Genomic DNA, 16,832 nt, shown 5'->3' with positions numbered 1-16,832 from the left:
TGCACAAACAATTTCATCCCATGCTCCTCGTAGCACTACTTTTGATGTAATTCTCAGTTGTATTGCTACAATTATTATTAATAAATTGACTTGCGTAAATAAGAAACGCATGTTTTGGTAACAGTGTGTGTTTGTAATTTTAATATTTTATACTTATTATAAATAAAAACTTAATCTCATTCATTTGATAAAAAAGAGAAGAAAAAAAACTTAATCTCAATGACCAATTAACTTGTTGTCTATTTAAATGTAAGCTGAATTATTTAAAAAAGTTAACACAAAACAAAAACAGATGGTTAACTCGACTAACATGTATTATCAAACTTTCAAATAGGCCATACCAGACCCCAAATAGTATATAATAGTATCAGACTTAAACCTTGAATGTTTTAAACAGCTCAGACTTTTTCATACAAAGCCTGGCTCATCCAGTCTATTTCCATCTGCAATTGTACACTACACATACACGAGACTATTCTCACTTTTTCAAGCCAATGAAAGGTAAGAGCCATTCACAAAGCACCAGAGACTAAAATGACAAGGCAAGTCTTTGGAAATTTATCATTTCAAACTTTCCCAGCAATAAGAAGAACTACATAAGCAAAGTTTCAAGGCCCTAATAAATCAAACAAAATAACTACTCTATATAAAAATATTATGAATATACACTCAACAAATTTAACATTGATCTTATTATTCTGCCAGTCTCATTTGCCTCTCCGGCGATTTCTTGTTGCTGCACAAGTTGAACAGTACCATTTTCCTTTTGGTTGTTCTTTCAGGCCAACACAACCAAAATGAAACCACTCTATTTTGCACTGTAATTTATAGATAGCATCAGAATGTGTATGGAATATAGGTAAAATGGATATAATCATACAAGTATAAGAAAAGACGTAAAAGTAAAAACGTACATCAGGGTTATCGCAGGCAACCATTTCTCCATAGCTAACTTGGTTGCAAAAGCAGTATGTTGGTTCATTTGGATCAACTGGTATATCTAAATCCATGCCAGTAGGGTTTACAGATGTGGCTAGTGCTTCTGTTGCTGCTGCCAATGCCGCTGCTGTTGCAGTTTGGGTAGATGCTGTTTGGCGTGTTCTGAAGCAGTTTAAAATTCAGACAATATGCATTAGATTGTAACATTTTTAATTTATTTCTTTGTAATGTATGATAAGTAGCAGACATGAAATGAAGTATAGTGAGAAGGTAACTTTATAAATAAATACCACATCTTATAAGCTTATTATTTAATCTAGGAATGATAGTGTTTGTTAGTACATGATGAGTATCTTAATGTGCAATCTGCGACCATTATCATGAGAATCACATGAAACTATACGATTGGAATTTCTGATATCTGATGAAGATTAGATGTAAAAATTATAAGTTTTATCACTGTGGTAAATATTTTGGAGGATAAGATTTAGCTTAAAATTCCCATACCCAGGATTTAATACCATAATGAGTAGTACTTGATGATGCACTTTACATACGGATACAGATCACTAGGATTGATATGACTGTAAGATATTCATATGACAAAGCACCACGAGGTTTTGTCAAATATCACACAATGTAGGTCGTATTGTGATTGCATTGTCAACTCAGACACAACAACTTCAAATTATGCACATTTTTCCTTAGAGCCACAGTAACCTGAAGAAGCATTAACTGATGATATGCCCATTGATAGCACCAACTTGGAAAGAAAGGAAAAAGAATCAGAGATGGGGACAAGAACAAACCAAATGGGCCCAAGCATCACACAGGGGCTGCCGAGTTAGGAAAACAGAAGAGATGGAACATACGTAACATTATGGACACGTGGCCCAAGGAGGGTGGAGGAAAGGAGAATGATTTCAGGAGGAGCGTAACCGCAAGGGTGTGAAGAAATTCGAAGTGCTTGATGGAAGGCTGGGAATGAGACGAAAAACTATTCTCTCTCGGTTATTAGCTGTTTTCTTTATTTCACTGGTAATCTTGCAAGTAAATTTGTCTTCATTCCATAGCATTGTAGTTGGTTTCTTCCTAACTCATACATATGTCAGATTGCAAGGGAATTCATCCCCTGTTTAGAGTGAATTTCAATACAGTTTCCGGTCATCTATTTCAATACACGTTGAATAATGTTTTTCACTTCTTTTCGCAACCTATTGGCAGCTGTTATATATGCCAATCTGACATAGTAAAATGCCTTTTCTGGAACTTCTCAATTTTTTTATTTCATGCAATGTCTAGTTAAACTTTGTTTCCATATTCTCAGATAACTAGTGTCTACTTCTACATAATTCTCCTTATGTCAATCAATATCTTACATAGCAGAATATATAGAGGTGAAAAGCACAAGGATAATAATCACATAAATGATAATCTATCAGAAAATGAATCACAGATACTCCGAAAAGTGTTACGTACTTTTTTCTGCCTCCTCTACCGCCTTCGTTCTTTCCAGATTTTGTATTGCCATCCGGACTTGAAGTATGCACTCCAGTTATTGCAGCATTTTCTCTTTCTGTCATAAATAACAAAAATACCAGGCTTTGTTCAAACACGTGAGGCGATTCAGTTATCTCTGATTACAATATGATTCAACCTTTAATCGATTTTTACAGATTGACTGAAACAAAAAGGAAGAAAGTGAAATACCACGCCGAAGCTCCTCATCAAACTTTTTCAGATATTGATCAAGTTGTTGTATATGTGTATCTACCTACAACAAAAACATGAAATATAATTAAAAAAATCCAGAATCAAGCCATCAAACTGTTTGTAAGTATATTCTGTTAGTAAAATTTGTGATTTCTGTATTTCTGTGTGTCTAAAACAGAACACACCTCACCTGTATTAATAATTTATAATGTAACTACAATCAACACAATATGTAAATTGTTGTGATTGCTTAGTCTACTCCTAATCACTGATTTTGTACAGGAAAGGATATAAACATGTGATGCGACTACTAAATACACGTAACAAGATATGAAGATTACCAAATCATATGCCTGGACAGCCAAGCCAACTTTTTCATCAGCAATCCTGATGCTATGCTTTTGTTCATCAAGCGCTTCATCAGAGAATCTAATAACTGAAGTATCGGGTGTGATGTTTCCAGACCTTACTCCTCGCCTAATATCTTCAATTTCTTGCTCACAACGCTGTTCATTTTGCCTTTGATTATCTGCTCATACATATCATATCACAATGCTTATGTAGATTTGAATAAGAAACAAGACTCAAGATACGATAAACTAGGGGGAAAGGATGACAACCGCAAAAATGATGAAGAGTTCAGCATGCCTTGAATTTAATATATAGCAAAGTAAGCAACATACAGCTGAAGCCTAAAATTAATGTTCATGTGATATTATCAAACAAAGCCACAATAAACTGAAGTGGTAAATTCAATCACAAACTTGACATAACGTACCCAAATTACCATTAGACATAACAAATCCAATCTAACAAATACACTTAACAACTGAAAAATTCAAAATGGCATAAATTATAAATGTAAATAAATACCAGTCTATTATGTGGCATAGAGGATAGGACACGCTTCTGATTTTGTGTATACAAAGGATTTGTATTATGCTTTTACATCAAAGGACTAATATGGTTATCAAATCGGGAATCGGAGGACTTTTTCGAATCGTAAGATACATTGCCAATAAAAATGCCATTTTTAAGTAAAAAACAAGTGACACCACAAAATTGTAAGCTGATATATATCATATATGAACCTCAAAATAATTTCAGATACAAGTCATGTATCAAATGACATAAGAAAAATGGTTTGTAATGGTTATACAAAGTAGACAAAAATATAGTTGGCTACAGTAAGTTTAGTTAGTGATTCATTAGAGTGAATCGGGATTCATTATAGTGAATCGGGATTCAAGATGAGATTCACATCTAAATGTCCAAATATATGCATACTAGAAATTCATATATATTGAATTCAATTTAGCATTAAAGCAAGATACAACTCACATGTATCGTAACATATTGATAACCACGAGAACTAATGCTAACATGGCATCTTGCTTACTTTCACAAGAGTAAATCTCGGAACATACAAATTTGAGCTTAAAACATGTCTTTGAATCCTGATGGCTTCTAAGACACCAAGAGAAGCCTTGGCCGAAACACCTAAGCAAAAGACATACAATTCTATAGGAAGCCCAATAACACACACAATACATCCATAGTCTAATCGAAAATTGCACTAAGTTAACCACCACAAAGAATGACACACAAAATCACTGAATGACTAAAATTCATTAAACGCGCATTATTACGATAGATTGAATTCGTATGCACTCACACTATAAAGATTTTTACTCTGTCAGTCAATCATAACCATTTGATTATTACAAATATTAAACTTCGCTCATAACTACCTTAAAAGTCATAAAAATAATGTGCTCTAATTGGTTGACAGTAAGAGAATTTACACTGATAGTGCACCAAAATTATTCTCTTATTTTTTATTATAGAAAAAAATTAGTCTCTTTTTTTTTTTTTTGTGAATAAATTAGTCTCTTATTATGTATGAATATGATCAAGAACCAAAAATAAAAAAAAATACATTCTCTTAAATAATCATGGTTTCAGACTTTCAGTCATATAAGGAGCAATAAATAAATAAATAAAATTGTAAAATTACAACTACCTTGTAAACTCTTATCTAGGTCACGCAACAAGGCATACTTCTTATGAAGAATATTGGGCAGTGATTCCAAATCTGCAGGAAAATAAAACGCAAATTGTTTGTTAATTATACATAATTGAACCCTAAAAAAATTCCAAATTTATGAAGGAAAATAAGTTAAATTAAAATTGACAAAAGAAGGAGATGGAGGAAGAGATTACTGGCTTGAAATTCTTCAAGAAATGACATTAGGGTTTCCGGAGAAGAAGAACGATGATAGCTTTTTGTTGAAGGCGGTGATATAAAAAACAAAAATACGATATAAAAGGAAAGTGTTACTATGGACCGATGCTAAAGGTGCATCATAATCCATTAATTTGTTAATTGCATTTTGACCCTTGGACTTTTTGAATATCTATTTTTTGTCTTAAGTTCTGAAGGTGAATAGTTTGAGGATTTGTTTCACCGGCGTTGCTGCTCCTGTTACCGACAACCACCGAGTGCGGCATTCTCTACGTGGAGGTGAACCGGAGAAGAAAGCTTGCGGTGAAAGGAATTACAAAAAAAAGGTGTCGAATTTGTGGGGTTAAATTTGCAAAATTTAAGATTTGGAAGATTTAATAGCAAAAACTAAATTGTTTAGATGGTGTTGTTCAGTTCACGGATTTGGATTCACTATGCTGTCAGTTCATCTGAGTCGTCCGATTAAGATCAAACGATCTAAATTTTATAATTGAATTTTAATTGTTTATAAATAAAAAGTTCGAACTTAAATTTTGAATCATCCAATTTTAATCTGACAGTGATTATTGGACCGACTGCACACAATCCCAGTCGTTCATAGTACTAGACTACTAGACTCATCTTGTTGTTTGGGGAAATAGATTAGATGCATTGACTTTTTTTTGACTCTTAACATGGTATCAATCATCTTCCGATTCAATTCTGTTGCATATTGAACATCATTCTCCACCTTCTCCATCATGCCTCCATGTATGGCTCTCATTGATCCAATTGTTGATCAGTCTAGTCCATTTTTCGTGCATTCAAGTGATGGACCTTCTTCCGTCACCGTTACTCTCGTGCTCACCAATTTGAACTACCACTCTTGGGCGCCATCTACACGTCCTGCTCTTGGCGGGAAGATGAAACTTGAGTTCATTAATGATATCATTGTCGTTCTTGTAGATCTGTTCGATCACGTTAAGAGTTAAAAAATGTTTGAAGTTCTGGGTTCAACTCCGAACAAAAAAAAAAGTATCAATTACTTTTTGTTAACAATGGATGTCTAGTGTAGCATATTATCCCAACTCTTTACCACTAGTATCAACTCTTTAATCACAGTTTAAAAAAATAAACTAATTATCTCAAGCCAATCAAGTAGCTCACGATTTAGCTCAAACTTCTCGATTTATTGCTAGTCGCAAAGTTTTTAATTATTGTCCACCTTGTATTGAACCAATTATCATGAAAGAAATGAAGTAAATTTGTTTGCGTAAAAATATAAAAATTTAAAAATGCAATGATTAGTGATATAAGGAGACATATTAACGGTTGCTAATCCGTATTGAAGACGCGTGCGTGGGGAGGTGTTTGAATTAGGGTAGGTTTCATCAAGCAATGCAAAGCTGGAAAAGTGTAAATCAATTGTCTTGACCTTGTTTGTCCACATTACACGTTTTTCTTTTAATTCAAACTATTTCCTCTACCTCTTAGACCTTTCCCCATCTCATTGTTCTCCAATACTTTTCCTTTTCTCCCAACTACTTTGTTCCATCCACGATGCTCAACCTTTCTTAGTAAAATTGAACTTACTTCTACTTATACCAATGTTATATTTTTTTAATTACTATAATAAATAAGTACGAAGTTTTCCACCACCAATGATGATTAATCTCCCTTGAAGAACCGCCAACTATGATTAATCTCCTTTGAAGAACCTGTAGGCTACTCAAGGTGAATTCACTTCTCTTGATCGAATTCTTTTCATACGTAGGAGCTAGAAATCGAATCTCTAACCACCTGCTTAAGAGTTCAATCTCTTTGACACTTGAACCAAATTATTGTTAGTAGAAATACACAAATATATAAATTGTTAAAGTTCAGAGAGAAACACAAAGTGACGGCTAGGGTTTCAATAATATTATAATAGCCTTTCTTAACAAAATAAGGATTACAAAATAATTTATAATAATTCCTAATGGACTACTAAACTACTAACATATAAAGCCCAATACTTAAAGCCCTAATAATATTATTATCTAACACTTCCCCTCAAACTTATGATGCATTATCAGATAATCATCGAGAGTTTGTCAAACAAAAAACGAAAACCAAACTACTCTAACTAAATATTTTATTTCTAATACTACCCCTCAAGCTAAAGCGTACTAAGCTTTGAGCTTGTTACAAATCAACCCGAAAATAAACTAAATTAACTAATAGCTTCAAATTCAACTTCTTCAGATTTCAGACTTCGAATTGTGAGTATTCCCTCACCGGATTCAATGTGAGTATTCCCTCACCGGATTCAATGTGAGTATAGAGATGGCAACGGGCGCCCACGGGTGCGGGTTTGAGTGATACCAAACCCACACCCGAAATCAACACCCAAACCCAAACCCAAACCCAAATCTGTTCGGGTGGCAAAACCACACCCACGCCCACACCCATTGGGTTCGGGTTTTTTACACTCAAACCCAAACCCACAACGCATTTTGTACTACTTTGCAAATTTAAGCAAAACAAGGTAAATTTAAGCAAAAACAATGGAATTTAAACATATTGTCAATCACTTAGCAAAAACATAGGTTTAAAATTACAAGGGAATTTAAAATTACAAAATAGTCTTTCAAAAAATTAAATTACAACTAAACCAAAATTAAGTTCTTCCAACTTTCAAGCAAAATTCAAACACAATTTTGGTTTGTGGTTTGTGAAAAACCTAATTTTACTTTTACACTTATATATATATATATATATATATATATATATATATATATATATGTGGGGGTATTTAGGTAATTTTAACATGTTTCGGGTGGGTGTATGGGTTTCGGGTGTGGGTTTGAGTGATACCAAACCCACACCCATATTTTCGGGTGTCACCCAAACCCAAACCCAAAACCAGTCAATTCGGGTTTCGCCCGTTGACTTGGGTTTGGGTTCGGGTGGGTCTCACGGGTTTGGGTTTTTCTGCCATCCCTATGTGAGTATTCCCTCACCGGATTCAAATTTCAAATTGTGAGTATTCCCTCACCGGATTCAATGTGAGTATTCCCTCACCGGATTCAAATTTCAAATTGTGAGTATTCCCTCACCGGATTCAATGTGAGTATTCCCTCACCGGATTCAAATTTCAAATTGTGAGTATTCCCTCACCGGATTCAATGTGAGTATTCCCTCACCGGATTCAAATTTCAAATTGTGAGTATTCCCTCACCGGATTCAATGTGAGTATTCCCTCACCGGATTCAATGTGAGTATTCCCTCACCGGATTCAAATTTCAGATTGTGAGCTTTATCTTAACTCACCAGAAAGAACCAAACAAAAAACAGTCCTGACAAACCAAACCAACCAGTAAAAGAGCCAAACTAACATAGAGAACCATATCAAACAGAACCAGACCGATCGAAAACTATGTCAAAAATAACATGGAAAAATCACAACCCTGCCACATTGGTACCGAAAAACAACACTGGAAAACAACCATCGATCCGATTTAAGAATTGAAATTCCAAAAATCGTTGACCATTCTAAGAACAAAGATTCATACCATTGTGACAATTGTCTAAAACAACTTGGACGAGACAAATCATATGTGGCGGTGACCACAACCCACTTTATCAATTGACTAATGATCATTAATTAAACAACCAGTTTAACAAGGATTAATCCAATAATGAAGACACACATATGCTACAGTACAGAGAGACGCAACACAATTCACAAATGCCACAAAGGTAATACCTTCCTCAAAACTTTACCGACAATAAGGCTACGAACACAGATACAAGAAGGTGAAACACAAGACCCAATTTTTTTTCTTTTGCAGAGGACTCACAATCAAAGAAGAAATCTAATAACATAAATCAAATCAAACCAACTTAAAATACTAACCATAACTCAAAATCCAGAAGAATCGCACCAACAAAATAGAAAACATTACATTCCCAAACTTTTGGGAACTCGACAACGGAAGCGACGAGACGTTCATGGAGGATCAAACCATGCTCTGATACCATGTTAAAGTTCAGAGAGAAACACAAAGTGACGGCTAGGGTTTCAATAATATTATAATAGCCTTTCTTAACAAAATAAGGATTACAAAATAATTTATAATAATTCCTAATGGACTACTAAACTACTAACATATAAAGCCCAATACTTAAAGCCCTAATAATATTATTATCTAACATAAATAAGTAGTTTAGTGACTAAAATTTGACATTTTGGGGTGAATAAGTGGTTGTATTAGTGTTCGAACTTGCATATTACATACAACATCTCTACTAGCTGATCTATGTTGACGGGGACGAATCAAAAGATATCTCTTCGCAACTACAAATACTTATCGAAATTATGTTTTAAAATATATTATTGGGGCCCACCTAATATTAAACTAAAATAATGTCGAAAAATGCACCGATTTTTTCGTCCAAGTTCTGAGAATGTTGGTTTTCTTAAGCATGTGATTAGAGATTTGATTTTTGGCTCATATGTATGGAAAAAACTTGGTTGTGAGGATTATGCTCCCCACAAGTTCCCCAACAGAGATTGGTCGTCGCTAACGGCAGTGAAATTTCATACCAATATATGGTAAAGAAAAGAAGTAAATTTTGTAAAAACAAAAGGGAAGAATGCAATATTTTACTAAAGTTTGTAGTATTCAGCTTTGAACTTTTCTGAATTCAATATTAGAGGAGCCATGATAATTATTGTACTTATAAAATTTGGTTTACAGTACGGTTGAGTGACTCATAAGAAGGATAAAAATATTATTGTTAAATGAATTCATCTCGTGACAAATTTATCAAACAGCTGTCTTTTTCTATTTGGAAAAGATGATCAGTTTTGTTTACCATACTTCTTGGCAGGTTTTCTGCATTACCAATATAGTTTGAAAATTTAAATTAATTAACAATATAATATTAACAACAAGAAGCTGAGGAAACTTCAAGAGAAATGAGCTTCTTGCACCGAAAATGTGAATTAGATTTACATATAGTCAAAAAGACAAGACAAAAAATATATATATTTGATATGTAAAAAAGTATGTATGATAAGTGTGAGCAACACATTATATGGTGCGCATGGCATGGCATAGCATGAGGGAGCATCATGGCATCATACATATGGACATACACATAATGGTTTATATGAATCTAATATGATTAAACACAAGTTGCAATATATTATCATACATTATACATTCTGCTTCTTTAGATAGTAGTGTGAATATCCTGTTTTCAAAGAGTGCACTCTTGAACAAAACAAGGTGAGAAGTAAGAACATTTGGTTCCTTTCTTTCATGCATTATTAGCTAAGCCTTTTCTGCACTATAATCTACTTATTATAATCACATTCATCATTCATATACTTCATATACTTCTAATAGGACTTTTATTCATTACTTCTTGTATGTGCATCATCTGTAAGTGGAATTTGGTTCCCTTTTTCAAAGTTTTAAATCATGGCGACGGTAGTAGTCCTGTCGCAATTCTTGATATTGTGGAGAATCGCAATTCTTGATATTGTGGAGAATCTCGATTCTCCACAATATCAAGAATTGCGACAGGACTACTACCGCCGCCAGATTGCAACATTTAGTCAACTATCTTTGAACTTAAATATGAGGTTTTGTTGCAACATTTAGCCAATGCTGTATTACTAACATTTTATACTTAGTTAGATTTGATGGTGATTTTTTATGAAACGGCCAAAGTTACTAATTAATTGTTAATGTTAGTATTTTTTTTTCACCTTCAACAGCATTTGATTGCAATTAGATTTCATTTGATGTATATAGCTTAATTTAATTGTATATAGTCTATTCACTAGAAATCCAAAACTGCGATGATTAATGTTGTAAATTGTAATGCACTTGTTATCTTTAAATCACTGCAGGTGTGTGTGACACTAGCACTGTTCGATCAATCGTGTGATTTGATTTTGAATGAAGAATGAGTGCATCTGAGGGATCAGCTGAAGCAGCAGCAGCAGCAGCAGCAGGAGCAGTACATATAATTCATGTTAGTGATAGGCAGAATATTCCTTTGGAATTAAACAAGGTTGATTATGCAATAGAAAGAAAGAAATCACTGCATTCGCGTTATTATTTTGGCGTTATATTCTTGATAATGAATCTTGTTGCATGGTTTTTTCGCGACTATGGACAAAGCATTCGACCTTGGATTCGTTGTAAGTCAATTTTCAATCTTTTGCGAATTTCGAGTCACCAGTACTTGTGTTTCCATCACAATTATTAACATCACGTTTGGCACGAGGTAAAATCAATTGTGATACTCTTCTTTGTAAAACCAAATACACATATTAATTACTGACGGAGTGTGAATCCCCGCAATATAGATCAGGGAAAACTTGTAATATGGTCCGTAGTATTTAAACAACAGTTTCTGCTCTATAAAAATGCATGATAGAAAAATTGCAATAGTTCCCCGTGAGCTGGTAGGGACATTTCAAGATGTAGGGGCCGAAATTCGAACCTGAGATTCTCCACTTATTCACTTTATGGGTTACTTGACCATAAAAGTTACAATAGTCACTCTAATGTGAAAGATGTAAGCTCAATTGGCCGTACTCCGTGATCAATTGTTATGCTGTTGTGTGCATTTATATATTTGTTTTAACACATATAATCTGGGTTCTTTTTTTCTGCCTTAAAAAATGGTTAGATTAGTGATAGATAACTTTGCAATTAAATGATATTATCACTACTTGTTACCAATTATTGTTATTGATCCTACTTTGTACAGATATCAAAGTTTGTGGGAATGAAGGAGAAGATTGCTTTCATTCATTAGGGGTTCTCCGAGTCAGTTTAGGATGCTTTGTATCTTTCTGTTATGTTGCTGTTTCTGCTTCATGAGGAATCATCATATTATATTCTATATTCTATATTCTATGAAGTTTCGACACTGACTCACACATGAACACTGAGCACGACACTAAACATGATACATAGACATCAATAATAATATGAAAAATGGAATCGATCACATGTAAGTGTTAGTGTCGTGTCTGTGTTGGACACTAAACTTACCTTCAATCTGAAGTACCGGTGCTATATAGTCATATATTGCCATGCCACAGCCACGGGATCTTTAGATGCAGGCCTTTTAACAAAAGTAATTCTTATTCATGTTTTTTGACTGAAGTAATTCTTATTCATAAAATGTGTATTCTGACAATTTTATCTTGAGAATGATGTTCCTTAACAATGAAGTCAGATATTTTTCTTAGTCATGTTTCTCAGCACAGTAAAAACAAGGAAATTATGTGAAGCTAGAAATTCATGGCATTCTAGATGGTGGGAATTGAAGGCTGTTTTATTGCTTATATCAATGACACTATCATTCTTCATCCCTTCACAATTTGTTCAAATATATGGTTGGTATCTATTTTTCTCTCTTAATTTGACAGTTACAATGTAGTAAAAAGAGTGTGTGGCACAATGGATAAGAACTTTTCTTTCTTTTCCTTCTGTTTTTCAAATATCATTGGATAAGAAAGAAGCATAACACAACTATGTTTTTGTAGGTGAGATAGCTCGTATTGGTGCAGGGTGAGTTTCTTCTTCTTGTTCAACTTTCATTCAATTCAAGTAATGGTTTTAAATTGCGGATCCAGTCATGGATGTGGCTACTGGGATTGCGGCCATTGTGGCTGTTGTGATGCGTATTGCAGTCGTTGCTGCTTGAATTTATATTTTATTAGCATAAAGAATAAGGAAGATAGAAAAATAATTTATATGAGAAATACATACTGATACGGTGTAATGCGTCCATTGCGCCTACTACATTGCAGCCGTTGCAGCGTGGCAAATGCAGTTTTAACTGTGATTTACAATCACACTGCAATTGTAACCTGATACAGTTGCGGACACTGCTGCAACTTCCTGCCATATTGTGGCCGCATCACATGACGTTGATAAGAAAATAACAAAGAGATCGCCTGAATGAAATCAGGAGTTGTAATGTGACCTTTATTTAATGCCAACGAGAGCCTGTTGTCAACTTCCTGCCATAATGCTTTGGAAAACCGCGGCCTGTAGCTTCACTTGGAGCAAGAACCTTGGTATGATCTGCACAAAGACCCATATCCTACGACGAACAATAAACTTTAGTAGTGAAGACGCCACAAAACGGATACGCCAATGGGCGTTCCATTTGATAAGTTGGGATTGAGAGATCCCATCAGTATTTTGTATCTGGCTATCTGGTTATTTCTTCATAGATTGTTGCTTACAGATTATAATTTGGTTCGTGGTTGCACAGGATTTTTCTTCTTTTACAACTTGTGAGTGTCATCCATTTTATCATATGGTGGAATAAGTATTGGACTCCAGATGAAGAAACAAAAAAGCGGTACATAATATTATTGCTGCAATAATTTCATATATCAGCTTAAACTCTATGTTGTCATGTAAAGGTTATTTTAGTGCTCAATAAGTAGATTTTGCAATATAAACATAAAGCTTCTGAAAAAACATGAAAATGAAATCTAGGACATAATAGTTTATGACATTTTTTTAACATTAATTAAGACCATTTTGTTATCCCTTTAACTTCATAAAAATATCTGCATTTTGATATATTATCATCTTATTTGACTTGGCACAGGTGTTCCATTGGACTTTTTATGTCAACACTGTTTTATGTTGTTGCTATATGTGGAATTGTGTATATGTACACTACATATGCTTCAAGATCTTCATGTTCTCTCAATATATTTTTCATCACATGGACAGCAATTCTTCTTGCTGTAATGTTGGTCATATCCTTAAATTCAAAGGTACGCTGACAGGAAAAACATCTGATTTTTCATGCCTGCTACTTCCTCTTTCTTTATCATTAAGGTAATATAGTTATGTACAATATCATTCGCGGAAAAATGATAGAATTAGAAACACAATTATTAGCGATAAAATTGGGATAACCCTATTAGCAGAAAAGACGGTAAAATATCTAACAGGGAACTAAATGCACATTATGACGTGATTGATCCGTATAGCTGAGCTGACCATATCTAACAGGGAAGATACACTTTTGGTCTCTTAACTTCATGCTAATAAGTTTCATTTTCACCATATAGCTATATTTAATTTCATTTTTGTGCCGAACAGAAACTAAATTTTGTTGGAAATGCTAACAAAATATGCTAACTAGATTGCATTCTGTGTAGATTTTAATTTCGAGTATGACCATTAAAATGTATACTATGTCATTTGAATATTTACTTATTGCAGGTTAATAGAGGTCTTTTATCCTCAGGAATTATGGCTTCTTACATTGTTTTCCTATGTTGGTGTGCAATCAGAAGGTAAAGTTCCTTCATTCTTTTGCAAATTTATAATATTATTAGTTTTTTTATGTGCTAATTTGATTCACTGTGAACTTGAAATCATCATGGAATTTCAGTGAAACTGCCTCCATAAGATGTGAGACAAAGAACCAAGAAAATGGAAATGGTGGTTGGATAACTATAGTTGTAAGTTTTTCAATCTCTTTTTACATTTACTTTCTCTTGAGGATTCGACATACTACTCAAACTGTGAAATATTTCTTATTATGAGTAGTATGTCGAATCTAATAAAAAGAACTCGGGTTGTGTTAAACATTGTCTTCGGATGTATGGTTTTCTTAATTAATCTCATACTATATATCGATGTTTCTTCACACGGGTCCTTAAAGATCATCATGTAATGTTTTATCATGTACATGTTTTCCTCCTCACAGGGCTTCCTTATTGCAATTTTTGCGATTGTTTTGGCCGCCTTTTCCACAGGAATTGATTCAAAATGCTTTCAGGTAAAATTCCGAGTCTTCTCCAATAAGTCTGTCCCCTATAAGTTGAAATAATTAGTTTTTTGTCCTTGACAGTTTTCGAAAACTAAAATTGAAAATGAAGATGATATTCCTTACAACTATGGATTTTTTCACATGGTATTCTCCTTGGGGGCAATGTACTTTGCAATGTTATTCATCAGTTGGGATCTAAATAACTCAGCCAGAAAGTAAGGAACCTAATTCATCATATGATTATTATTCAGTGCGCGCGCGCACACACATATCTTGTATAATGCACATTTGATACCAATAGGTGGAGCATTGATGTTGGCTGGATAAGTACATGGGTGAAGGTTATCAATGAGTGGTTTGCTGCAACAATTTACAGTAAGAAAATATAAAGTTATTTATTACATAAATTTAGTTTTTCCTCCTTGATTTTCATTGCTTTTTTTTTATATTTGATTTAAACAGTATGGATGTTGATTTCTCCAGTTGTGAGACAGAACAAAGTTATGGATAATGATACAAATGTGCAGGACACAAATCACTCTCACTCAGTTGATGCATGATTGACAATGGAAGAGCCATCAATATTTTACTCCTTTTAATTTTTTGCTATTCCTTAAAATTAATTTATGTTTCAAATACACTTAATCTTCTGTGGTTAAAAGGAAAAACTCATTATTAATGAAATAAAATGATGATTATTTCTTGTTTTGGATGAGAGATATATTGACTGAAATATATTTTCAAAACCAAGCACTGATTTTCAATTCTCTTTTTTTACTTGTACTTGAATGTGGAACTAGGTTAGGCCAATGATAATGCCCCAACTAAATTGTCAAAAATATTTAGTCGAGAAACATTGTCACTACTCCCACAATTGCAACACTTCAAATAGACACGGCGACACTTCTCGCAACCAAAGTTATGTAAATTAAAATTATTATTCATAGAGCAATCGAATGAAAAAGCTAGTCAAATTTATAACTTTAATGCACAAACTATAATTTATAAATATCAAATAACCTGAAAGTATATGTGACAAAGCATATGTGACAGCATTGATCAGACTACTAGAAACTTTATTTGGAAAGATTCTAATAACAAAGAAATCCATTTGGTGGGTTGGAACAAAATTGCCCGTCCTAAGAATCTCGGCGGTTTGGACATTCGTCTGGCAAGGGAGGCTAATACTTGTCTTCTTGGTAAACTTGTTTGGGATATGTTCCAATCTTCTAATAAGCTTTGGGTGGACCTTCTCTCTAATAAATGTTGCTGGTCTGGCAATTCTTCACTCCAGCTCTCACCCTAGTGGTTCGCCTACCTGGTCTTCTATTATTCATGCTAAAAATGTCCTAAAGGACGGTTTCTCTTGGCGCGCGGGGTCAGGATCAACCTCTTTCTGGTTCAGCCATTGGAGCCCTCTTGGCTATTTAGGTACCCTTGTTCCTTATGTTGATATTCACGATTTGCAACTCTCCGTCAAGGATGTACTTACCTCTAATAGCCCTCATACCCAGATTCTTTACACCAATCTCCCTTCCTCGGTTTCTGAACTTCTCAACAATATGCACATTAAATTTAATACATCTAGTTACTTTCTCATAATGACCAGGTAACATCTCTTAATCCTTCCCATTTTTGGTCTTGGATTTGGAAGCTAAGCTGCCTGCTAAGATCATGTTTTTCTTTTGGTTGGCCTGTCACAACTCGGTTCCTACTCTCTCCTTACTCAACCATCGTAAGATGAGTACCTCCTCCATTTGTGCTTGTTGTGGCCTCCAAGAAGAGACTTTCCTTCACTGTGTTCGGGACTGTAATTTCATAGTATCTTTCATTAGATAATTATTTTTTTAATAGAGAAGGAGCTTATAGCAGCAGCATTATATAATTTTATTACAGTGAATTGCTGACAACTGATTTTGCATAAATCTGAAAATGTTGTGACAATTAATTAGAACAAATAAAAAACTAATTAATGGTCCAAACATGTACCAAATTAATAAGTAAACAGTTTTCATAATTAACATTGACATTGTGTACCTTTTCTTTGAATAATTGTTCAATAGTTGTGTTGAGATCACCTTCCCACCACCTATTTTCTTCTTCCACTTCAATTTCTGTCAGATATGGTTCCACTGTG

At 34.0% G+C, this 16,832-nt stretch overlaps 2 protein-coding genes across 5 annotated transcripts; one reads left to right on the top strand and one right to left on the bottom strand.

The window, feature by feature from the left end:
• Positions 1-324: 324 nt before the first annotated feature.
• LOC123899748 (PHD finger protein ING1) lies at positions 325-5,212 on the bottom strand. The gene is made up of 7 exons (XM_045950996.1): positions 4,876-5,212; positions 4,676-4,747; positions 2,994-3,181; positions 2,650-2,713; positions 2,419-2,515; positions 915-1,101; positions 325-818 (listed from the first exon to the last, which is right to left on the bottom strand). The coding sequence occupies exons 1-7, from the start codon at positions 4,901-4,903 to the stop codon at positions 708-710; spliced, it is 747 nt and encodes a 248-aa protein (XP_045806952.1). The 5' UTR covers positions 4,904-5,212; the 3' UTR covers positions 325-707.
• Positions 5,213-10,081: 4,869 nt separating this feature from the next.
• LOC123899496 (probable serine incorporator) lies at positions 10,082-16,507 on the top strand. Of its 4 annotated transcripts, XM_045950820.1 has the most exons (14): positions 10,233-10,308; positions 10,567-10,618; positions 10,782-11,075; positions 11,651-11,727; positions 12,125-12,284; positions 12,435-12,459; positions 13,172-13,261; positions 13,517-13,688; positions 14,143-14,216; positions 14,315-14,384; positions 14,633-14,704; positions 14,777-14,910; positions 14,997-15,070; positions 15,158-16,507. In XM_045950820.1, the coding sequence occupies exons 3-14, from the start codon at positions 10,838-10,840 to the stop codon at positions 15,253-15,255; spliced, it is 1,284 nt and encodes a 427-aa protein (XP_045806776.1). In that variant the 5' UTR covers positions 10,233-10,308; positions 10,567-10,618; positions 10,782-10,837; the 3' UTR covers positions 15,256-16,507. The 4 variants fall into 4 exon arrangements, with proteins under 4 accessions (XP_045806704.1, XP_045806634.1, XP_045806776.1 ...); XM_045950748.1 differs by lacking the exons at positions 10,233-10,308; positions 10,567-10,618 and adding an exon at positions 10,082-10,152; XM_045950678.1 differs by lacking the exon at positions 10,567-10,618 and having other exon boundaries at positions 10,195-10,308.
• Positions 16,508-16,832: the final 325 nt, after the last annotated feature.

The sequence above is a fragment of the Trifolium pratense genome, linkage group LG1 (genome assembly GCF_020283565.1).
Source record: "Trifolium pratense cultivar HEN17-A07 linkage group LG1, ARS_RC_1.1, whole genome shotgun sequence".
NCBI classification, from domain to species: Eukaryota; Viridiplantae; Streptophyta; class Magnoliopsida; order Fabales; family Fabaceae; genus Trifolium; species Trifolium pratense.
This window is presented reverse-complemented; position numbering and strand designations above follow the sequence as displayed.